Source organism: Eupeodes corollae, chromosome 2 (assembly GCF_945859685.1).
Source record: "Eupeodes corollae chromosome 2, idEupCoro1.1, whole genome shotgun sequence".
NCBI lineage: Eukaryota > Metazoa > Arthropoda > Insecta > Diptera > Syrphidae > Eupeodes > Eupeodes corollae.
This window is the reverse complement of record NC_079148.1, coordinates 118,182,539-118,207,411: the sequence shown is the minus strand read 5'-3', so window position 1 is coordinate 118,207,411 and position 24,873 is coordinate 118,182,539. Positions and strand designations below refer to the sequence as shown.

The window sequence follows — 24,873 nt, the reverse complement described above, 5'->3', positions numbered from 1 at the left end:
ATGCCGATCATTTTCACCTCAGAGGTTACACTCTACACCAGGGCCCTTATTATGAAATACGAAACGAACGACAGAAAAAACGAAAATGGAATCAAGAAAATGTTGCCAACCAAAAATGAAAAATGGTATTTTTTTTAGGTGTAACTTCACACCTACTTACAAATGTCAAAATGTGAATGTTGGAAAAGTTTTATTAGTTTAAATCTGATTTGCATTCGGTTTGGTAAAATGTTTTTTCATTGCTATTATTTTCTTGAAAGCGAAGATGAATCTGAACCCGAAGGAGAAATGCTTGTAACAAGGGCACTCTTAAGAGATTCATCCGACCCAATGAGCCTTTCAAGTTCCACGTAAGTAAATGAAAATTTGTTCATGCTGTATTTAAGTAAATTCCTAAAATGTTTTCAAGGTTCAAGCAGCTTTTTCGTCTGAACAACGAAGCGTTTAAATATGTATCGTATAAGATTGATCCACACCTTCCTAGTTTTAATTCTACATACCAAATGTATTGAAATTAGCTGCAACACTACGGTTTCTGGCAGAGGGTGGATATCAAAGAGGAACCGGACAGTATTTCCTTGTTAGTATGGCACAACCAACTTCATCGGTTAGTCTAGCAAAAATACGAGTGCTTGAAGGCACTCGTAAATAAAAATACGAGTATCGTTTTTTACGATTCTCGTTTCTCGTAATAGCAATTTTACAAATACGCGCTTGTGCAATCGTTTTTCGTAATCGCAATTTCACAAATACTCTGTATTAAAAACGATAATCGTTTTTCATAATAACCCCCCAGTTCCTCGTCTCTTTTTAAGCATCACAAGAGAAAGAGAGAGATAAAGTGATGCTGTCAAATACTACTCTCATCTAAAAAAAAAAACATTTTTATATCTCTACCTGCTATAAAAAATAAAAACTATAATTTTCCATTATTATTGTGTAATACAATTTACTTTTTATTAAATATTTATTTATATAGTCTATGAATATAGTTCTTATACATTGCAATTTATAATTACAATATTAACGTCAATTTAAAATTACCAATCAGTCTTGTCATAATAATAGTTATTTTTTTCTTACAACGGATACTGATAATTTTTGTTTTGTTTTACAAACGATAATTAGTTATATTTTACAATATTATTTTTTTTTATAATATTTTGATTATACATTTTGTTTGTAATATCGTCTTTTGTGAAAGAAGAAATTATTATAATTTATTGAGCATATATCACAAATTGCAACAGATAATAATAGTAGATATGGAAATTTCCTCTTCAAACGTACGGTCGTTCATTCTAATTGAGAAAAAAAAATATAATATTAAATTCCATTAGCAATCCCACTTAATACTAATAATTACCTCATAGTATGGCAACACCACTATCATTAGTAGCGTATCATGGTCACTGAACACACTCCACAAAGATATGCTTTCGAAGAAAAAGCTTTTTCTTTTCAGTAAGAAAAAAGCTCCAAAATTGTGTCACTTTTGACAGCTGCTGGCCAGTTTGACATTTCTAGTTATTTCACCACGAATTTTGCATTTTATTCCGTGTAAGTGGTTTACTCCAATTACAATTTTTGTATTTTCCATCTAAAAATTTTCTTATTTGGCTGCAATTTGTGTTTTTGTAAAATAAACTTAGAAAATAAATTAAATGTTTTCTCGGTTACAGAACCAAAAGTATTATAAGCGAAAGAATGCCGGCCAAAAGGAGAACTGCGAAGTCCATAGCATCGAGTGGTAATTCGGATGACGGCAGCGATGAATATCGTCAGAAGAGGATGCGAAATAATGAAGTATGTAAACAAAAATAGAAAATAAAAACAAATTGCATTAATATAATTTTATATTATTTTGTTGATAAGTATAGTTTAGTGCATTTAACATGTTTTGATAGTATAGAACTTGGTTGGGTTATTTTAGGGATTGTTTGAGGTCACTATTCACGATTATGAGAGGAGACAGTCTTATCTTTCTCTAGCCAAGATTTGTTGCTTACAGAATTATTGACATTGATTTTATTATGTACATATACAAAATGTGTCCTAATTTAGCAAAACCTTCTTTTTTTCAGGCAGTCAAAAAGTCACGAGAAAAAACCAACAAAACAGCTACCGAGCGCAAGCAACGTGTGGAAGCATTAAAAACAGAGAACATTCGCCTTGAGACGCAAATCAAAGAAACAGAAAAAAATATCGAGACACTCAAGAGTTTGCTTTTATCAAATGCTAAAAATACCATGGAGAAGGAGAAGCTGATTGAGGAGATCCTTGCGGAAACGAGTGATAGCGAATAAAATTGTGCTCTCATTAGGACCAGAGAAGTTGTTTTTTAGGAATAAGCATTGAATGTTATATTTAAGTTTTTTATATTAGAATAAGAGTATCGTTAAAAACAAATATAAATATAGTACTACTTACAGAAACAAGTTAATGGAATTACTCTTTAAATATTTATAAAGATAAAGGCGGTAATTGTGAGTAGAAGATTGCATCATTTTTTAATCTTAGCATACAGAGCAAGTAACTTAGGTTTAATATCATGAGATTAAAATTTAATTTGAGATCAGACAGGGGCAGAACACGTTTTTGTTTTGATAGTGAATTTTTTGGTTTTGCATGGAGATAATAAAAATTCATTATTGTGGGGTCCCGAAAAGGTTTCACTTCCGACTGATACAAGTTTCTATCCACAAAATAAAAATGACTAATATAAAGGAGCAATTTCATACATCTTGGTTTCCTGTTCCATAAATAAGTGCTATATTCATTCGTTTTCTTTTTTCGTATACATGAAAAAACCTCGTAATATACACAAATTGGTTCCCCTTCCCTACTCAAAATTGAGACACGAAATGATTCATCAAATGTCTTAGTTTATTGGATGAGTACACTAGGCTGAAAAGTTTTAAAGCTGCAATGCAAGCACTTAATCACTTTAATTAAAAATATAAGTGGAGACACTTTCTCTTTGGGACATTTAGTCACATATGTAGACATATTTCAATGCCATTCTCTGCCATAATCCTCAAGTGTTAAGAGTTAGAGTGATTTAATATGATTTATTTTTAGAACAAAGTTCTTGAGTTCGTAATATGACATAATCTTGGCAAGAATTCAACTAGCTTATACAAACTCAATGGGTTATGAACACCCTTATAGTGTTAAACACAATGCGAACAATTAGGAAAGTGGGATAGGATTAGAAAGGAGATGCCTTGGTCTTGAATATCTGCAGATGCATCGAGTGGGAATTATTAAGTGGTGTAGAGGATTTCACATTCGTGTTGTTGAGTTAAACATAAAATCTCTATACTTGTACGTCAAAAAATGGTCTCCAGGATAATCTGACAAGTTTTTGAAATAATTGTCTTCAAAGTCAAAATTTATGAAAAAAGTCAATTTGATTATTATTATTCTCATAATAATTATTTTTCTTATAATAATAATAATATATATAAAAATCAATTGCTGTTGGTAAGTCTCACTAAAACTCGAGAACGGCTGAACGGATTTATCTTATCTCAGTCTTGAAATGTTTGTGAAAGTATAGGAAAGGTTTAAAAGGCGAGAAAAAATTGAATAATTTCGGGAAAACCCTAAAAACAGCCCTTTTCTATTTCCCATACAAACGTTTTCTAGAGTCAGTTTGAACTTCATTGCTATTCAATAAAGTTCGTATTAAATTATAATCACTCACTGTTGTCTAAGCAATTTTTGTGAGTTTCAAAGGGAACAACAGTACGACATTAAAGCATTGGCCAAAACAGTTCGTACAAATGTTCCACAATTAAATCAACAACAAAGAATTGCGTACGACACTTTGATAGAAGCTGTGAACAGTGTATCTGGTGGAATTTATTTCCTTGATGCTCCCGGGGGAACCGGAAAAACGTTCTTAATTTCATTGTTTTTGGCGAGGATCAGATCGCGGAATGATGTTGATCTAGCGTTGGCTTCATCTGGAATAGCTGCGACTCTGATAGAAGGCGAACGAACTATGCATTCTGCCTTGAAATTACCATTAAACATGCAAACCACCGAAACACCAATTTGAAACACCGCCAAAAATAGCCAAGATTCTACAGGTATGCAAATTAATTGTTTGGGATGAATGCACAATGGCCCATAAGAGGTCACTGGAGGCACTGGACAGAACATTCAAAAATCTTCGTGACAACCAACATATTTTTGGTGGGGCCATGATTCTGTTGTCAGGTGATTTTCGTCAGACTCTTCCAGTTATTCCCCTATCAACTATTGCTGATGAACTAAATGCATGCCTAAAATCATCGAATTTGTGGCAATGCGTAATGACACTCCAATTAACAACTAACATGCGAGTATTTTTGCAACATGATGAAACTACAAATGTGTTTGCGAAGCAGTTGTTAGATATTGGAAATAATAAAGTTGCAATGGACACCTCGACCGGATTCCTCACATTACCCACAGATTTCTGTCACATCAGAGATTCAAAAGGGGAGCTTATTCAGCGTGTTTTCTTAGATATAGCGCAAAAGTTCAATTACGATAATTGGCTGGGTGAAAAAGCAATATTGGTAGCGCAAAATAAAGATGTCAATGCGACTATTCGGAATTTTCTTAAACGACTGTTGGTATATTTCAAATCAGTCGACACCGTTATGAACCAGGATGACGTAGTAAACTATCCCACGGACTTTTTAAATTCACCGGAATTGCCTGGATTATCACCTTATATTTCGCAGTTAAAAGTAGGATCAGTTGTCATCATGCTGCGTAACATTAACCAACCCCGACTATGCAATGGAACGAGACTGACTGTGAAAAAGCTGAGGCAACAATCATAAAAGGAAAATACAAAGGAGAGGATGTCTCAATCCCGTGAATACCGATGAATCCAACGGATTTACCATTCGATTTTAAACGCTTACAATTTCCAGTACGTCTGGCCTTTGCGATGACAGTAAATAAATCGCAAGGACAGTCTTTAGAAGTTTGGGGAATCAACTTACAATTTACCTGTTTCGCTGCTTCGGAAAACCGTCTTCTTTGTTTATTTACGCACCACAAAACAAAACAAAAAATATTGCTTTAAAGCTTTAAATTGATTAACAAACTGTATCATAACAGTATGTGTCTGTTTCTAAAAATTTAAACCTTATAAATAGCCAGTATTTCATGAAAACTCTGTTTTTTTAAGTAAGCAACATAATGTGTCGAAAATAATAATAAAACTTCATGCTTCAATAAAAAATGCTTTTTTATTCAATACGTTTTGTTTGTTTTGAAATTAATGTATACCAAAGTTTAGCTCTTCCATTTATCCATTGAGGCAGTACGAGGTCTGCCGGGTCAGCTAGTAATAAATAATTAATCAACTGATCTGATTAATTCTGTATCAAGCACTGAAAACTATTAGTTTCTATGGGGCTTACCAATAATCAAATTTAGAGTGGGCTTTCAAATTTGAGAAAAATTACCATATATTGTAAGGATCACAAATAATAAACCATAAAAGTTACATTAAGTTTTTGTTTGATTTTAAAACAAAAATGGTTTATTGTTAAGAGTCAACTTTAATATTTAGGTCATAGCATGTATGCTTGTTAATAAGAATTCATAGCATATAGGTCGATGTCACGCAAATTTTAAACTTAACATTACATTTGATTATTAGTAAGGAACATGTTTTCTAGTTTTTGAGATAATTGAAAAATGATAAAACTTCAAACCCGAAAGTTTCTTAAATTTCAATATCTTTGCATATACTCAAATTTGCACCCACGTCAAAGCTTACAGTGAGCCCAAGCAGGGGACAGCATGCAGGCATCTCACTTTTTGCATCGAAAAGCTAAGATTTCTATTGTCAGCCAAACAATTTATTGGAGTAGAAGTTTTACAAGACAAAAAATGTGAAAGAATAAAGGAGACATTACGAAGCCCTGTGGCACACCAGCTTTTATTTTGTAGAGACATATTTTAAAATCATGATGTTATAGAAAAATTATAAGTTGAGATTCAAATTCTTTATAAAAAAAAACTTTATTTTGCCAACTAATGCAATTACGGGTGTCTATATTTTGTCTTGACAAATGTATTCGTCATCATCTTGACTGTTTGAATTCGGATGAAATTATTTTTTTATGAATGAATTTTTATATAAAGAAAATACCAAGCTAAAGCAGACAAAATAATTATTCGATTCATCCAACCAACAAACGCAACCTATTACTCAATACCTATTAATTTTTATTTTCCTAGGAATGAAAAAAAAACAATAATAAATGTTTAAACAATTTGGCGCTACGCAATGAGGCAGATGAAAGAAAATAAAAGAATGGTCGATTTCATTTGTTTTTCTTAGATATACTAATACCTGCTTGAGATGGTGCTCACACATTTTTATGAATAATATTCAGAAAGTACAGAATGTAGTATTGTTTATCTCTTCTCGAATTTTCAAAAAGAAACTCTTTTAAATTTTTGATTGATCTTAATAGTTAAAAAAAATATACATATATGTATATAGCGTAACCACTTACATGAATTCATCATAATCATTAATTTAAATGAAATTAAGAAAGATTGTCTTCACTCTACTTCAATCTTTGACCTTACAAAATATTTAGCTTATTTAAAATACATTTTGTTTAATTATGTTTATGTCCCTGTTTGACTACACTTAAGACAGAAGAAACTAGAGATACATAATTTTGTTTTTGTATTATTTGTGGTTTGACTAGAATTATTATTTTAGCTAATTTTGTTTCTGAAAATAATTAAAATTATCATAAATTGTGATGGTGAATTCATTGCACGTGTTAAACCAAATCTATCGAAACAATATCTCTTTAAAAATTTTGTAAATATTGCTTGGTACAGTCATTGAGTTTTTGTATGTACAGTACGTGTACTTATTAAAGATTAGATATACTCTATAAGACAGTCTAAAACTAAGAAGCTATGTTTGTATATACGTATGAATATATATTAGCTCTTGTCATACCATTAGTATCGTTATTTTGTGATTAAGCTGCAGCAGTTGTGGCGGGAATTTCGATTATTCAATAGAAAATGTGTAGGCAGAAATTGTTGGTTCTATTTTAATCAGTTCGAAAAGATCCATTTGAAATCGAAAGAATTATTATTTGTATATGATTTGATTTTTTAAAGTGACACAAGTTTTTTTTCTTAGTTAATTTACGAAATTTTCAGGTTTTTTTTGTGAATTATGTATCTGTCTAAATTTAAGATATGAATTCTGTAATATTTGTTTATTTATGAATTTTTTTGAATTTTTTAACTTAAAATATATATTGTCTTTTTTAATGATTGTCTATGATATATGGGATGATTTACATTGTAAAAATAAATAAATTTGGTAGCGCCATAGAAACCAGAGCGAATGAATGTTGGAAAACTTTCAACACTGTGAGTTTCGACCGATATGAAAAATCTACTCTTGTAACAATCCGAAAGTCTTTTGAATAATTACAAAGTGACTTCAGTTCAAGCCATATATTAAGAACATTTAGTTATTTTAATTGCAGCAAAAAACATCAAAAACAGACTGATTTTAGTTTCATGTTACGAATATGAAATTGAAAATTCATTAAAAGCGAATTTTGCTCGTAAAGTTTTGCATTTTTAAATACCTTTTTATGTTAGAATTAAAACATTTAAAAATAGTTTTCTGTTGAAGAAAGACGAAAACTATTAAAAGTATAAAAATAAAGTGCCCCCACTTTTATACATATTGTATAATTGATAACAAATTTGAGTAGAAGATGAAACATTTATTTTTAACTTATGAACACATAATTACAATATTATAGTTTTGTCATTGGGTGTGGTACAACTACTTCAATTTTTTAATTTCTTTAGTTTTATTCGAAAAAAAAAACAAAAAATGCAGTTCTGTCTCAGGCAAATCAGTATGAAATGCACAAAAATGTTTCCTACATAGACTCAATACCCGTGTTTTGTTGGAAAATCTATCCATAGTATAGTAGGATTTTACAAAAACAATATCGTGAATAACACCGATAAAAGTTAGGATGGGTTTTTGACATTTATACAAGTCTCAAATGGATCTTATGTGATTTCGTTCTCTAATGTTGGTACGATTGATATTGCATTTGTATCTCGATGGCTGTGTTCGTTGAGTAGTTGTGCATTTGGAATCAGTGTGTTTTCCATTGGGGGGAAAAATCAATCTATTACTGTTGATATTATTTAGTTTTGTTAGTGAAAATGGACTAACTGAGCTTATTTTACAAGAATAGAAAAGATAATTAAGTTTTGCAATGTTTTCACTAAAGGTTTAGCTTAGTTTAGATTAAATAAATCTTTTTGGTGTTTCCACCGCACAAGAAGATTTAAAAATTATTAAGTTTGACAGCACTTTCTTAAATGCAAATGGTGTTTCGATGTTTCTTATAAAGTGCAAGTAAGATAGTTTGATTCGTGTTAAACAATGAAGAACTCGATCCCCAACCTGAATCGAGTCAAATCAAGCTCATTTAAACTCAGTTATATAAATAATTGAGAAGAGCTTCAAATTCGCTTCAATGCCACATGTTATTGTAGTAGTCTACGAACAAACCCCCTTCTTGAAGTTTTTATTTTATGTCAAACCTGCAATTGTTAAAGGAACTATTTTTATTTCTTTTTGAAAATTGTCCATTTTATTAGTTTTAGTTAGTTTTTTTGCTAAGTTAATTTTAACTTTTGATTTTCACAAAACTTTCTTCTATTTGTGCGTGTTTTTTTATTATTATTTTGACAAATCTTCTTTCAGTTGTACCAATTTGTAATACAAAAATCTGGTTACTGCGGATCGTTTTGTTGGCAATTTCTCACTGTACTATACATATATGAAATACGAAAAAAACGCACTTAATGTTAAAAAGATGGATATTTAGATTTATATTTTGAAGACTGCTTTTTCAACGAACCTAGTGGATAGACAGTCAAACAATTATTTGTCTGTTTTAATTTATTCTAGATACCAAATAAATTATTTGAATTTGTTTGCGCTCTTTATATTCCCGGCTTTACCAAAACGGCGCTTCTTTGACATTGTTTTTGTCATTTTCGAAAATTACTATCTTCAGATTGTTTGATTGCATTTTTGAGCTTTCAGGAAGTTTAAAGTGAATCCCCATGCAAAATATCATTACGTAAGATTTTACAGGGTGAGGCTACGGTAGACCGAAAATCAACGCACTCGGATAACTTTAAATCCACTGGGCTTCAGAAGAAATGGTAAGGAGTTGGTAAGGTGTAGGAAACTTGATGAGGATTTAGGTTTGGAGCTATTTTTTAGGTGAACATCAAAAAGTCCTAAGGTTGCAAGGATGAGACCTCGCACAGGTTGTCGAAAAACTATTTTCCTTGTACGTATCGTCTTCCGTCTCCTTTGCAAATATTTGATCATAGATTATTCGAAACCCTGCAAGTTTCATGAGCCGAACACCTGTTGTTTGCGATTTATGAAAACTTTGGTGGATTCACACATTTACTTGATCTATTGGCGTATAGATTATACATAGCTACGATATGACTTGGATGAAACATTTATCTGTTTTTGGCCTATTTGTCAGCTCTTATATTTCCTCCAGTATGGCAGTAACTTTTTGACAGTGGTGGATATAGCTTTGTATTGCTGCTTGGATATCAATAAATTATGTCTACAAATATTACTAAACAAAGTTAATTTTTGTGAAGTGAGTTGTTAAGAATTTCGACATGGACTATCAAGGCGCGAATATTTTTTGACCAGCTGATATTTTAGTTTGGTCTTAAACCATAATTCCTTATATAGCGAATTCAATTCCGGGCGTCATTCGCTCACCGACGAAGTTTGTCAAGTTCTTCCAAAATCTTGACATAACATAACATGAGATAGGGGCCAAACTTAGATATCTTTTGTGAAAGGTTTAGTTTTTTCAAGACTAAGTAAAAGTGGGAGTAGCGTACCTAATGGTTAGTGCGTTGGACTGTCATGCAAGAGGTCTTGGGATCGATCCCTGCCTTTCCCACCTAACTTTTTTCACGGGTATTGCTTCTTGTGAGGAATTGACAAATCTTCCAAGAGTAATTCTTGTCATGAAAAGTGCTTTCCCAAATTATCCGTTCGGATTCGGCATATAAACTGTAGGTCCCTTCCATCTCTGACAACATTACTCGCATACAGGAATGGTTACGAGTTGTAAGTCATTAGGCCCTGGTTCTTTGCGGACAGTTGCGCCACCTAATTTATTTTTTATAAGTAAAAGTGGGAGACCGAGAAAAATTGATACTAAACAAACAAAGAGGCGTATAGTAAGAATTGTTCAAAGTAACCCCAAAATGTCGACATTGGAAATAGCGGAAGACCTCAATAGAAACAAAATTGTCCAAGTTCATCCACAGACGGTAAGACATTTTTTACATTCGAAAGAGTTTAGAGGGTTTTCGCTGCGAAACAAACCACTTTTATCCGCCATAAGTGTAAAGAACCGCCTACAATATGCCAAAGAGCATATAAATAAGCCGATAGAGTTTTGGAATCCCGTTAATTATACCGAAGAATCCAAATTCAATATTTTTGTATCCGATGGGCCACGTTTTGTTGGAGAAAAAGGGTACAGCGTTAAATCCGAAGAATATAAATTGCACAGTAAAACATGGCGGTGGCAGCGTTATTGGGGTGCAAATAGAGTTGGAAATTTTCAATTTGTGGAAGGGACAATGAATAAGTTTGACTACCTGAACATCTTGAAAAATAATTTAAGAAGTACTGCATCAATATAGGACCTTTGAGATAATTTTAGTTTCGTTCATGACAATGATCCAAACCATTCCTCGTTAAAAGTGAATTAATGGTTGTTATATAAAGTGAAAAAATAACCCCTTCGTCCACCTCAAAGTCCGAATTTAAATCCAATTTTTTGGGCAAATGTTGAATAAAAGTTGAGGGAAAGGAAAGTTAAAAAATAAAAAACAGTTAAAAGATGCAATACAGAGGATATGGATTGAAATTACGCCAGATGATATAAAAATATTGGTCCTTTCAATGCCAAAGAGGTTGCAAATGGTCTTAGATGCAAAAGGACATTATACAAAATATTTAACCATTTGGGTTTTTTGAAATGTTGCTGTTTTTTAATTGAATTTTTCAAATGCACAAGTTTTTTTTATTTTATAAAATAGACTTTCTTTATTTAATTAGGTTTTTTGTATTAAAATAATTTATTAAAAAAAAATGTGTTTTACTTAATCTGGAGGTTAAAAAAAATCCCTATTTTTGGTGAGTATTTTGTTTTTTTTTTTATTGCAATTTACTCCATTTTTATAAAAAGAAAATCGACTGTAAAACTTTTTTTTTGCTTCATGGTATGTATAGTATATGTAAATAAAATCCACCAAAAGTTGTTCGTACTTGAAGAAAGGTCGCCTAATTTATATGAACATGCTCTAGGAATTCTTTTAAAATATGCGTTATCACGAATATGCAAACCCCCAAAAAAAAAAAAACATGTTAAAGACAGAATTTTTAAATATTCAAAGAAATGATTAATTATCTTTCACATCTAACGAATTTTTTTTGTTTCCAAACATCAACAATTGATATTGTGGACAATGATAGTCTGAAAGAATTTAAAAACAGGATTTAGAAGTTTCTTACACGGAGAAGTATATGTAATTATATATTAACGATTACAGTAAAACATTTGTGGGCATATTCTTTTCCAGCAGCAGAGATAAACTAAACAATCGTATGCGCTTCGACCAATTCAAAATTCGTGGACTCTGCCATACAGTTATAAGGAATCTCATTTCCATTATCGTCTTGACACTTAAAAGATAATAATTGAATAATTACGTGTCTTTTATATCAAACTATCTACCAATTCAATAAGAAATCCAAATCAAGGTTTGCCTAGAGCAAATAGAAAAATAATTTATATACCTACACGCCTCTTTAAGAACTTTTTCATTTGCAATTCTGACAAAGCATAGTTAGATATCTATTGTATACCTATGCATATGCATATAGAACACACACAGAATAGAGTATGGCATTTCCTCTAATTACAAAAGAGGCTATTCTTTTTTTTTAAATTAAAATAAAACTATTTTGCTTTTTAGCTATTGTAATAAATCAACTAACTGCTACAAAGCGGATGAAGTGATTTACTTTAAGTAGGTATTAGCTTGTCTTTTTTGTCATGGTGTGTCACAAAATTGTTGTCGTATTTATCAATGACAATTTTTTGGATTAAAATGAATACCTTTACTGCTATTTTAAGGTAGGTACAAAGGTATAAACATATAAACCCAGTTTTTATGTTAGGTTTTTTGCAACTGTTGTCCTTAAAGGTTATTTGAAAGTTTATTTTTATGATTAAGATCCAAAAAAAATGCCTTAATAACTAAATAAAATCAAAAACATGGCCGGTCTTTTGTGAGTCAAAAATGTACTTTACTTTCATAAACAAGTTGGTCAACTCGTCAAAAGAAAAAATAAATTTATTTATGCATGTTAACTTTAAACAAAGTAATGATGACTCAAACATATGATATCCAACAATTGGACAACATTTTTATACACTTTTATTTAACTGTTATATTGCTCGAAATTTAATTTTCTCTGAGACTGAAGATTAAATTTTTGTTGATGCATTTCAACAGATAGGTAAGTAGAATGACTCATTTAAACTAAAAAAAAAAACAGGTGAGTAGGTGTTTTTTTTCATTTTGGCTTTTTGACTTGATTATATGAAGAGTACAAAACAATAGTCATGCCTCGAACATAACTATAAACCTTTCAAAAAAAATTTACCGACAAATTAATTTTGCAAACCCATCGGCATTGGTCCCCAAGGTTATTATCATTTAATTTCTGATACATAACAAGTTGAAGTGATTTTAAAATCCTATTTTCGTACCTACCTACCGACATGAAATAAAAGATACATCTTTATGTACATAGCATTCAAAAATAGCAACAATTTTAACCATAAAATCGATTTAACTTTGCCTGATGTGAAAGCAGAGTTCTTACCATTTAAAGGGTAAATTTATGTATGAGGAATAATTCAAGTATAATTCTCTTTATTTTTCAACCGAGATCAACTAGTTATAATAGGTTAGGGAGGTATATACATACTTATGTATGTATGTATCTACTATCTATACCCATTGTTTTCTGTTTTAATCGTCTTTCTTTAATTTGAAAGCAGAAAAAATCAATTAAAACCCCCATTTAAAGGAATTATCAGATTCAGATAAACCAGAAACTTGCTCATCTCGTGGCGTACGTTTATGGAAGAAATACAATAACAATAAGCTCATTCAATTTGTTTGCAATAAACGAATAAAGCTGTGACTTGAATTGAGTCAGGGAGGAGGCCTTGTGGCGATAAAAAATAATAAGAGAGAGAACGACCTGGTTTGCTTTTTAATTTTTAATTCATAAACAAAGAAAATCAATTAATGGTGTCGATTTTGACACTACCTTGTTGCTTTTTGTTTGACTAGAAACAAAAATACAAAACCTTCCTAAACGTGACACCAATTGTTTCTTCTTTTTATGTGTGTTAAGAGCTGAGCTATTGCACCACTTGGCAATCTAATAATTAAATCTAACAAACAAAATAAAATTACACACGTATTCTTATTTCTATTTGAATCCGAGTGCTAAAGCATGTGATTTTTTAAGATTCTAGCACAACATGAAAAATGATAAACCGGCAGCGGCAGCAGCGGCTGCGGCGCTAGCTGAATTATTTTTATCTCACACATTCTACCAAAGAAGAGGCAACATATTTCTTAGTGACTGTGTCACAAGGGAGAGGTTGACATGCCAAGATCATAGAGGGGGTGGCAGGAAGTCCTTAATAAAAGTTTTATAGCAATAAATTAAATTAAAATAAATTAAAAAAACAACCCCAAACTTACCATCGAACAAATCTAGTTTTTCCGTATGCAGCGAAAAGACCTCGTCCATCTTCCTTGCTAAAATTTGCATACGTTCTTTGCGTTGAATCAGCTTTTTCCCGTCTCTGTACATTTACACGCCGCAGAAGCGTGTAATTGGTAGAATGTCAAAGAATTGTCACCGCAAACAACAGAGGCACAGCCAAACACACAAAAACAATTAGACACCCCCTTAAGGGAGAAAATGGTGTAAACAAAAAAAAAATTGAACTTTTTTCGCAAAATTCGATGTAACCACTTTTCCAATCAGGAACTAGCTCAATGTCATAGTTCTTTCTTTATTTCTTTTAATTGATTTCCACACCCCCAAAATTTAGGAAACTATTACCGTTGCGTTGCTTGTTCAAAAGTTTTATTGAAATGAAATTAAAATTAGGATTTAAATTAACCAACTTAAGCCAATGCACGAACGACTACGACAAGAGCGTATGGCGACAAAAATCATCACCATAGACAAACCATATAAAGACCGGAATCTTTCGTACGTTTTACCCTCCAACACCCATTTGTTTACATTGTTGTATTTGTAATTTGTCATGACGTCCATTTTGAAATTTGAAATGCAACAACAATTCGATGCGGTGTATTTACTTGTTTTGACAGATGTTTTTTTTTTATTAAAATAGCTGTGGTGAGAATTTGACTTCTACGACGAATTGTTTTGTTTACTAAAATGCCGCAAAATACGAACATTGGAACTCACTTGGTCATGTTCTTAAAAGTTTTTTAGATTTTTACAAAAAAGTGTGAATGCATTGTTCTTACTCACACTTCAAGGATTCCAGGAAGGTATAAACCATTCCTGTAGGTACATTATTGTACCAAGGACACGACCGAATGAGTTCCAATGTTTGCATTTTTAAACATTTTCGATAGGAAAATAAGAACATTGGAACTCACTCGAAGGTGCTTTTTTAAGTTGTTTTGGTTTTTACTAAAAAGTATGAACGCAAAGTTCCTACTCACACTTCAAGGATTCCAGGAAGGTATAAACCATTCCTGTAGGTACATTATTGTACCAAGGGCACGACCGAATGAGTTCCAATGTTTGCATTTTTAAACATTTTCGATAGGAAAATTTTCTCAAGAACAAGAAGACATAAAATCATCTGGTTTTCAGTTTTTGATCAAAAACAAATATGAACAATGAATTCTAAAAACAATAATAGATAATTTAAGTATTAAAAATTACACTTGAAAACTTTTTTTTACCTTTTTTGGCCAAATTTTGAGCTTAAAACAATTTTTTTCAAAAACTATGCAAATTAACACATCTATTCCATTATTAATTAGAAAATATGAACCAAAATATAATAATAAGCATTAAGCACGATCCTCTCGATCATAAAATATGATATTAAATATTATGTTACATTTCAATAGAATCGCGTAGGAACATGTTGTTTTCTTAATAAGTGATTCATGTATAAGAAATCATAAGGTCTTTCTTAAACAATATTTAACGACAGTTAACAGCAAAAATGTTTTTCGATTTTAGTCTTAAGTTGGCATCTGAGATGTTTCGATTAATAAATATTTATTTAAAAATGTAATATCTCAAGGAACTATTCTAATTTGCATAGTTTTGACTTGATTTCAAAAAAAGCTAATAGACAAAAGTGTTGGCTTTGAAAAATTTATAAAACTTAGTTGTAAGTATTACCATTATTTTGTTTCCATTTAACTTACATATTTTTTTAAAATGTCCCTACCTCCTAAATGGGGGGAAACAGACCCGCTCCCGTAGTAAAAAATACTTGTTTTTAACTGTTCTATACAAATCCGTCATCAAACTTTGTCGCCTGAGCTATCGTACTCTTCCCAAAAAATGCAATAGCTAATGTCGCCGTAGCCACTAGGTGCCACCCCTAAAGAATTTCTCAGCACTATTCCTTATTTTCGTGGTGAATTGACTTTAGAGGGTGGTGAATTGATGTTAGCAGCGGTGAATTGATGTTAGACTTAAGGGTGCGTGTAAGTAGACGTTTCAGCTTGTAGGCAAACCAGAATGACAGATTTGTTTCCGGTCTTTATATGGTTTGTCTATGATCATCACTCTTGTCTTGATTCTTGAATTTAATTGACAACGAGACTACTTTAACTTTTTTGTTTCTGGTTTTCTTTCACTCTTATGGTGTGGTGTACTCTGCTCTGCTTCTGCTTTGTGTTGCTCGTCGCTCACGCTCAATTGTGTTGGGTCTTCCTTTTCGATTCGATTTGGTTTTCTATCGAAAGCTTTTTTTTATTCAACTTTTGTCTGCCTTCTGTCTGCTACTAATTCTACTGTGTGAGTCGCAAGCGACCTCATATCGGTAGCAGCAGCTGCGAAAACGAATTTCTGCAAGCAAATGAGAAGGGCTGCATATGATTGGATGTGAGAGTGAAAGAAAGGCAAATATTAAACAAATTAGCAAGTGCACATGGAAAGAAAAGATGAAAACGAAATTGATAAGAATGTAGAAGGGGTAAGGTATTGTGAAAGGAAAGAGAAAAATATCTAAGGGGAGCTTTATAAATATGGAGCATATTAAAGTGATGCCATTGCAGGCTAACTAGTACATATTTCTCTGTTTAAAAATACTCCTATTTAGTTATTGAGTATATTACATTTCTTAAATACAAACTATCCAATAGAGAAACAAGCTCCTAAATGAAGTTGATTTATTTTGACATTTCATTGTATTTTATCTCTGCACCTCTCTTATGTCTCTTTTTAACTGTGAGTTGAAATGAGAGAGTCCAAAGGGAGAATAATCCTTCGATCACCAGTTTGACATTTGAAGTTTTTAAACAAACAAGAGGGAATGTTTTCGTGATTGTCAAAAAGCTTTATTTTAGAATGAAAAATACATGTCACTTTCCATTGGTCATTTTGAAAAAAGATCAATTTTCCCTCATTTTAAAAGCAGAATTGTTATACTGTGTAATTAATAAAAAAAGGTTTATGGACCAGCAATAGAATACTCTTTTTAGATTTCAAACACATAGAATTTGATGGAAATATTTGTTTCCTTTCGAAAAATTTACAAATAAGCTTCATAGAAGTAGTAGTATTAAGTAATGTAGTATAGTTGTATTGATAGTGAAAGATGGTAATACTTATAGTTTTTGGCAGGTGAAAAGCTCTTCCTATTTCACATGCCAGAATTTTGTATTAAGAACATAAGGCAAGGAAATGAGGACAAGTAGTGAGCAAGTGGCAGAAAAAGAGCACATTCATAAAGAAACAAAGGACAAACAGTACTATTTAACTTTGAAGTGGCTTCCTTTTTGTTGATATGTAGGTTTTGTTTTTGAAGAACAGTTTGTCTGGCAAAAATTTTCCTTTAAAATTTTGTTTATGAAATCACATTGAGGTGATTTTTTAATTCGAAGTGGTGGCCAAAATGTCAGTTAAGTGATTGTTTTGAAGGCGATTTATTTCTACATTTCATCATTTTACCAACGCTAAATAAGTCGTCTATAATGACCTTAATGTTAAAACCACCTTAAAATAGGTTTTTTACAAAAAGAGGGTTTATTTTAAATAGCAGGCTATTGCCAGATGTCAATTTAGAAGTTGACATTTGACAAGTAACAATACTTCATTAAAATTTTAAATATTCAGAACTAAAAACCCCGATATTTTATCATTGAACACATTCAGACTTTTTTCTTCACACAACATTGAAGATAGAATTTATGGAGTAATGAATTTACAGCCATAAACTTGAGAATCCTTTAAAGGCAATTTCATTAGAATGATACAGTGCTGAAACTGATGCCGTGGTGGCGCTGTTTATAGAAAAATAAACATCCATTAATTGGTCTTTCATGTAACCAAAAATTATAAAGGAAAACCCTATATAAATTATGTAGTACCCGTGGCATGATGGTTAGTGCGTTGGACTGTTATATTTCGACAGACATATAAATGCTGCTCTGACCAGGCCAGAGGAGCCTTCGCTCTGACGAAACGGCTGTTTTTTAGCAGTCAGCTTGACCCCAGAGTGAAGGTAATTTGCTACATGGCCCTCATGCTCATACGGCAAATGATCGTTTATGGTTGTCCTGTGTGGTTCAACGTTGCCCCTTCCCAGATGGAGAAGTTTCGGGTGTTCGAGCGGCAGTGTTTACGACGCTGTACCGGCTTATATCGAACAGCCGAATCCTCTTATGTGCATTACTATGCCAACGAGGTCCTATACAACGGGGCTCGAATCAACAGAATTGACAATTTCGAACTTAGAACTTAGTTCTTAGAATGTCCGTATGTGACCATTAAGTTAGTTGTAAGTTATGGATAACTAGGCTAGTTTTATGAATTTTTGTCTAGCTTAAGATAAGTTTAAGAATGAGTTTATAAAAATGAATTATAAAAAAAATAGTGCGTTGGACTGTCATGCAAGGGGTCTTGGGTTCAATCCCTGTCTGCGCCACCTTAATTTAAAAAAAAAAAATCGCGGGTACTGCCTCTTGCGAGGAATTGACAAAAATCCTTCAAGAGTAATTCTTGTCCTGAAAAAGTGCTTTCTCAAATAAGCCGTTCGGATTCGGTCCAAAATTGTAGGTCCCTTCCATTTCTGACAACAGGAATGGTTGAGAGTTGTAAGTCACTAGGCCCTGGTTCACAACGGACTGTTGCGCCACCCAATTAAATTTAATTTAATAATTTTAATATAAATTACAGACATGAGAGTTTCCAGTTTTGAAACATCTTTCGCTTTACTTACTTTAGACAAATTATACACAAATTACCTGCTGCAGAAAGGCAATGAACTTTCAAATTCTGATATGAAACAATACAAAAGAAAGACAATAATTCAGGTAATAATCTTATTGGTATTGGAAATCATTGTTAGGCATATAATTGAAACAATTGCTTTAAAAAGCTTATCTTTAAATGTTTTACTCTCAAATAACTTTGATTGTTTAAAAACTTTGTCTGGTTTGAAATAATTATAATAATAAATAATGCCTTGTGCGTAAAACTTATATATGTATATTGGGTTTGATTTAGATTAAAGCTAATCTATAATTTTATTTTTTTTTCTATAGGTATGTAGATTCTGCATCGCCTTGACCGTATTTACATACATTGTCAGACAAAACAATAATAATGAAATAAGCTTTAAGAAAAAAGGCTTTTTTATAGATAAGAGACAGCGAATATGTTTAGTTTGAAGCCTATGTCAGTTATAAATGAAATCTTGCTGGCGATCAAAAGTCTTTTTGAACAAAATAATGATCCCAATTTTAATCGAACAATCTCTTATCATACAACACTGGGAGTTTATTTTGCCGGTTTTCTTGGTTATTTTGGGAATATTCTACTTCAAAAACTTTAATAAAACTCATATAACTACAAACGATACTGAATTGAAGGAAAGCAAACTCGATGGGGAAGAATATATTGGAGGTAATATTGGCTTTGGCGTTTTGATGATCAAATCTTTAAAAAGTATTTTGGTTTTATATTTCAAGCTGATTACAAAGATGATGAAGAAAACGACGAGTACACTCCCTCGTTGGAAGAATCCGAACACATACCATTTCAAGGAGCTTCGATGACTTTACCAGGTGGTGCTGAAGATTTTTACATGGTTGTCAATGATCGTAGAAGCATTCGCTCCTTCAGCAACAAACCAATTCCAATCGAAGTTATTGAGACTTGTATCAAAGCTGCCGGAACATCACCATCTGGAGCTCATACTGAGCCATGGACTTTTTGTGTTATAAGTGAGCCTAGTATCAAGGCACAGATTCGAGAAATAATTGAAGCTGAGGAATATTTGAATTACAGTCAGCGTATGCACCGCCAATGGACAGCTGATCTGCGACCATTACGCACCGATCACATTAAGGAGTACTTAACTGTTGCACCATATCTTATATTGATTTTTAAGCAAATCTATGGATTTAAAGCTGATGGTAGTAGAAAGCAACATTATTATAATGAAATATCGGTTTCTATTGCAACGGGTATCCTGTTGTGTGCATTACAAGCAGCTGGATTGAATTCGTTAGTTACAACACCGTTAAATTGTGGTCCTGCTTTAAGAACTCTATTGAATAGACCACAAAATGAAAAACTCTTAGTATTACTTCCGGTTGGATATGCTTCGGAGGATTGCAAAGTGCCAAACTTAAAACGAAAGGCTTTGGATGATATTATGGTTAGATATTAAAGAAATTATTTAAAAAGAAGTGCGAAGTGTTTTATTTAAAAAAAAAAAGTTTGTAATTGCTAAAATTCATAGAAAGGATGCTATAGACGGTGTTTGTATTGAGCTCTTTTATTTATTTATAATTCGTTAAATAATAACGTTAACAATTCCTAATATATACTTTCAATCTATAATTTTCATACTTTTTATATTATCATTTGATAAATTAATACAAGAGTAAAATTTATTATAGATGTCAATTAATTGATTTAAGGGGCTATGTACACCATAGTTTGATCTGCTAAAATTAGTATGGTTTCTGGAGTCTTATACTTGAAAAACTAAAACTAAAGTTTAAACAACCAAGAACTGATGGTGATGAAATTTGTCCGTTTATTATTCCAACAATGAAACAAAACTGTAAGTACATCCTATGATTAGTTGAAGAAGGAAGATTTATAAGAGAAAGTCTTTGTTAATAAGGCGGTAATGTATGAATATCATGAAACCACGGCCAAATCTCTTAATAAAACCCAGAACTCTATTTGATTTTTAACTATGAAGTTAATATTATGTTCATTAGATGTTAGTTTAGGATCTAAGCTAACACCCAAGTCAGAAAATACATATACTCTACTTTAAGGACAAAAATCAAACACGTAACTATAACGATTGGAACTTTTTCGCATGTAAAACTCATGGTTTTACATTTGTCAACATTTAAAACAAAACGATTATTATTGGACAATTCCTTGAATAATATTTAGTCTTCTTGCAAGAGAAGACAGTCAGATGTAGTTATTTTTTTTTTAATTTTAATGTCTTCTGCATATATTTTGTATGCTCGAAAAAAAGTCATTTATAAATAAAACAAATAGAATAGGACCAAGGTGACTACCCTGGGGGACACCAGAATTCACAACAACAACGAAATTTAACAATATAACTTCTATCTTGCAAATATGAGCAGATCTAGTTTATGAAACAGTCGTTAAAACCTTGCTGTCATAGTTTTAAAAGTAATGTTTTATGACACAATTTGTCAAAGGCCTTACTCAAATCAGTAAAGATATAATCTACTTGTTCACGTTTTTCAAAAACAACACAAAAGGACGTAAAGTGAAATAGATTAGTAACAGTTGAACGCTTTTTAACGAAACCATGCTGGTTATCACAGATAATTGAACTACAGTGAAAAGAAAAGACGGTACATACGATTGACTCAAATAGTTTAAGTATAACAGATAGTTTAGCAAAAGATCGGTAGTTCATTATTTCGTTTTTAAAACCTTTTTTGTGTACTGGTATTATGAAGGAGCTCTTCTAGATAAAAGGAATCAGCGAGTTACTTAAAGACGTGTTGAAAAGAACACATAACGGGTGTGCTAATACGCAGCACACATTTCTTTAAAATGGATGATGGTACACCTTTGGGACCAGGATTAAAACTTCGTCAAGATGTAGGATACTATTAAGGACAGTATCTTCATTTATAACGAAATTGATATAATTTAAGTGGGGAAAATTTATAACAGTGGTAGATGTGTTAGAAAAATTAATAGTATTATAATTTACAAAAGCATCTTTGAAGTAGTTTGCAAACATGTTCGCAATTATTCTCTGCTCATTACAATTTGATTTCGAATCAGTCATTAAGTTAGGGTACCCACATGGTTTCTTCTTACGATTAACGAATTTCCAAAAACTATCAGGATTATTTTTAAGGTTTAATTCAATTTTCCGAATGTAGTCATCATATAGGATGTTAGAGTAGTCAGTGAAAAGTTGTTTTATTATAATGAACGTCCTATAATCATCATCAGTTCTTGGTTGATTATACTTTATCCAAGCTTTGTGTCTTTGTTTTATAAGTTTTTAACTTGAGAATCAAACCATGGTGCAATACTCAAGTTATTACTAGTTTTTTTAAATGGAATCGTTTTGTAGAAACAGTCAAAAAGTGTTAAATAAAAAATGTTTCACATTTCTTTAATATTTAAGTTACAAAATAAGTGATCCCAATTGATCGTACATAATAAGTTAAAAAGGGTTTCAAAATTACACCTACTTAAGTTGAATTCTGGTTTGTTGTTATTAGATAGCATATGAGGTATGAAGCCATGTTTAAATTAAATTAACCAACAACCAATACTTCGTCTTCAGGCTCCAAAAAGGATATAAATACTTTCTATACAGTTGTTTAGTTTTTCATAAACGTCGTTCTTGGAGCATGAAGGTATATATGCTGGTACAATACATAAATATCCTGTTGCCTTTTTAATTTTTAAGCATAGTATTTCGATGTCTGTTGATCGAAAATCGTCAATCAGGTAACCAGCGAGAGTATCGTTGATAGCGACAAGAATTCCGCTCTTTTTTAAAAGCAACTAATTCTAATGCCTAGGTTAGGTTAGGTTAGGTTATAGTGGCTGTCCAAGATGGAAACGGACACACTTCGGCCAGTTTAATGGCCCATTGTGATACCACATGAATCTTGAGGCTTCCTCCTAAGCTCAATGGAAACAGCTTGAGTCATTTACGAAACGTGAGAGACTGATTATACCGATATGATTTAGATCGTTTAGATCGTTAAAGAAGAATTCTCCTAGGTAATTCTTGCGTTTTCGAGCTAGAGCAGGGCATGTGCAGAGAAGATGAAGAACCGTTTCTTCCTCTTCCTCGTCCATACAGCTTCTGCAAAAGTCATTTGAGAATACGCCTAGTCTCGTGGCGTGCTTTCCTATTAGACAGTGTCCGGTTATGACACCTATTATCGAGCTTATATGCGATCTGCTTACTGTACCGTTCCTGGCGAGTTCATCTGCCTTAATGTCTCTATGACCCGGCACCCAGCAAAGGTGAATATTAAACTGTTGCGCCATCTCCATTAGAGATGATCGACAGTTATGGACTGTTATAGAGTTTGTAGAGACAGAGTCCAGAGATTGGTAGCGGCCTGGCTGTCAAAGAAAAAAAAGATATCAGATGTTGATATAACGCTTTCTTTGAGCCAAGACAAGACTTCCTTAATCGCCAAAAGTTCCACCTGGAACACGCTACAATGATTGGGAAGGCGGAATGAGAGACTTAATTTCAGTCGTTCAGAGTACACACCTCCACCAACCCCTTCTTCATCCTCCAAGAATGTCCTTTCCTCCCAAAAAGATGTGGTAGGTATAGAAATCTGGAAGTTTCTGTCGAATTGTAGTTGAGGGATGGTGTAGTCTGTGTGCTTTGGAATTGATTCTAAGTACCTTAGAATTACGGAGTGGCCAATGTTGTTGTTAGTCCACTGCGACGAATCATTGAGGCGAATAGCAGAGCTTGCAGCTATTTGTTTGCTAAATATGTCAAGAGCTGTAAGGTAGACCAAGGTGTCCAGTGCCGCATACAGGGTCGTGCGAACCGATTCGCTTATACATAGGCAGGCTGACAACTCCATGATTTTCCAACTTGATGGTCAAAAAGAGACAAATAATGGCAGACATTTTAAACAAAGTACTCATAAAATGAGTGCAAGCAAGATGAAAAGATGAAATGTCAAAACTAAGTCACCTTAAAGAAATGAAATTGAAAAATGTTATCAACCATATTTTTGACAGCTTTGTTTAAATGATTGGATAATTTTTAGGTGACTTTGGTTGTCTAGAACATCTGTGCTTCTTGTTGAAAGTGTTCACTACCGAAAAAGATGGTTTTCATTCTGAAAAAAGAAAAGACATGTAATTTGGTATTTGAAAGCAGAACAACTCACACCGTTCATATATAAAAGAAATGCCGAACGGATAAAGATTTTGAACTATCAAATAAAAATGATATAGTATTTTGACGTCACGGAGTTAAATCTCACTTAATACATTTATATTTCTTACAATATTTGAATTATTTTAAGTAGTAATTATCAAATTATCAAACTGAACTTGGTTCACATTGCTGTTAAAAAAATTAATCCATCACGACTTTTTTTTGTTGGAGGCACTATACACATTTTTCTTAAAGATTTTTTTATAAATTACATTATTAATCCATCACGACCTTTTTTTTCGTTGGAGACACCACACAAATTTTTCTTAAATTACATTTGAACAAAAACATTATATATTAGAATGGTTATACTTATTCGATTGTAACAAATATAATTTTTACTTTTTACAGGAATTGAAATTTTTGGAGGGATTTTCACGTAAATGAATATATAATTAAAAATAAAAGTAGAGCGGATAAGATGTGATAACTTAAAGTGTGAAAGATGCACTCCAAAAAATAAACATGTTTGTCTTCATGTCTACATTATAGCACTGACTATTATACACATCTATAAATATCCCTTAACTTTTTAGCTTTTTAGTCTTTCTCTATCCAATAATATCATTTTGATTCAATACTTTGTATCCTCTTAAAATAAAACCATAACACATTCATTTTCGTTCTTACCTAAAAGCAGTAACTGATGTCATCGGATATTTTTCTAATAGTGTGAACACGCCATTTATTCTATTTCCACATAATCTCCAAACATAACCGCTGTGACGGGATATCTCTCCACTAAAAACAATAGATTGGCATCACCTGATGTTATTATCATATCTCGTTCTCTTTTAAACACATATATTTGCTTCCTTTCTTCCGAAACAAATCTATTCAAATAACCCATCAACAAACACTCTCGTACTCCCTCTAACACACTGCCATTATGCATCTGCTTCTTGGAAAGCCATTTTGGCATTTCAAAAAAAAATTTCATAAA

At 32.2% G+C, this 24,873-nt stretch overlaps 2 protein-coding genes and 1 long non-coding RNA gene across 3 annotated transcripts; 2 read left to right on the top strand and 1 right to left on the bottom strand.

The window, feature by feature from the left end:
* Positions 1-949: 949 nt before the first annotated feature.
* On the bottom strand, positions 950-14,422 carry LOC129947303 (uncharacterized). Its single transcript, XR_008781701.1, has 3 exons — positions 13,942-14,422; positions 1,367-1,726; positions 950-1,301 (listed from the first exon to the last, which is right to left on the bottom strand). It is a non-coding gene; the product is annotated as an uncharacterized LOC129947303 (long non-coding RNA).
* LOC129947302 (CCAAT/enhancer-binding protein gamma) lies at positions 1,455-2,423 on the top strand. The gene is made up of 3 exons (XM_056057818.1): positions 1,455-1,560; positions 1,683-1,806; positions 2,085-2,423. The coding sequence occupies exons 2-3, from the start codon at positions 1,708-1,710 to the stop codon at positions 2,304-2,306; spliced, it is 321 nt and encodes a 106-aa protein (XP_055913793.1). The 5' UTR covers positions 1,455-1,560; positions 1,683-1,707; the 3' UTR covers positions 2,307-2,423.
* Positions 14,423-19,074: 4,652 nt separating the features above from the next.
* Positions 19,075-20,166, top strand: LOC129946328 (iodotyrosine deiodinase). The gene is made up of 2 exons (XM_056056468.1): positions 19,075-19,378; positions 19,444-20,166. Exons 1-2 carry the CDS (start codon positions 19,162-19,164, stop codon positions 20,145-20,147), a joined length of 921 nt encoding a protein of 306 aa, XP_055912443.1. The 5' UTR covers positions 19,075-19,161; the 3' UTR covers positions 20,148-20,166.
* The last annotated feature ends 4,707 nt before the right edge of the window (positions 20,167-24,873 follow it).

Bases quoted from the DNA above. Each gene is read 5' to 3' on its own strand.
- LOC129946328 (XM_056056468.1), top strand. From the start codon at position 19,162: ATGAAATCTTGCTGGCGATCAAAAGTCTTTTTGAACAAAATAATGATC. The intron at 19,379-19,443 runs GTAATATTGGCT...TTATATTTCAAG, and splicing joins TGGGGAAGAATATATTGGAG to CTGATTACAAAGATGATGAA.
- LOC129947302 (XM_056057818.1), top strand. From the start codon at position 1,708: ATGCCGGCCAAAAGGAGAACTGCGAAGTCCATAGCATCGAGTGGTAAT. The intron at 1,807-2,084 runs GTATGTAAACAA...TCTTTTTTTCAG, and splicing joins AGAGGATGCGAAATAATGAA to GCAGTCAAAAAGTCACGAGA.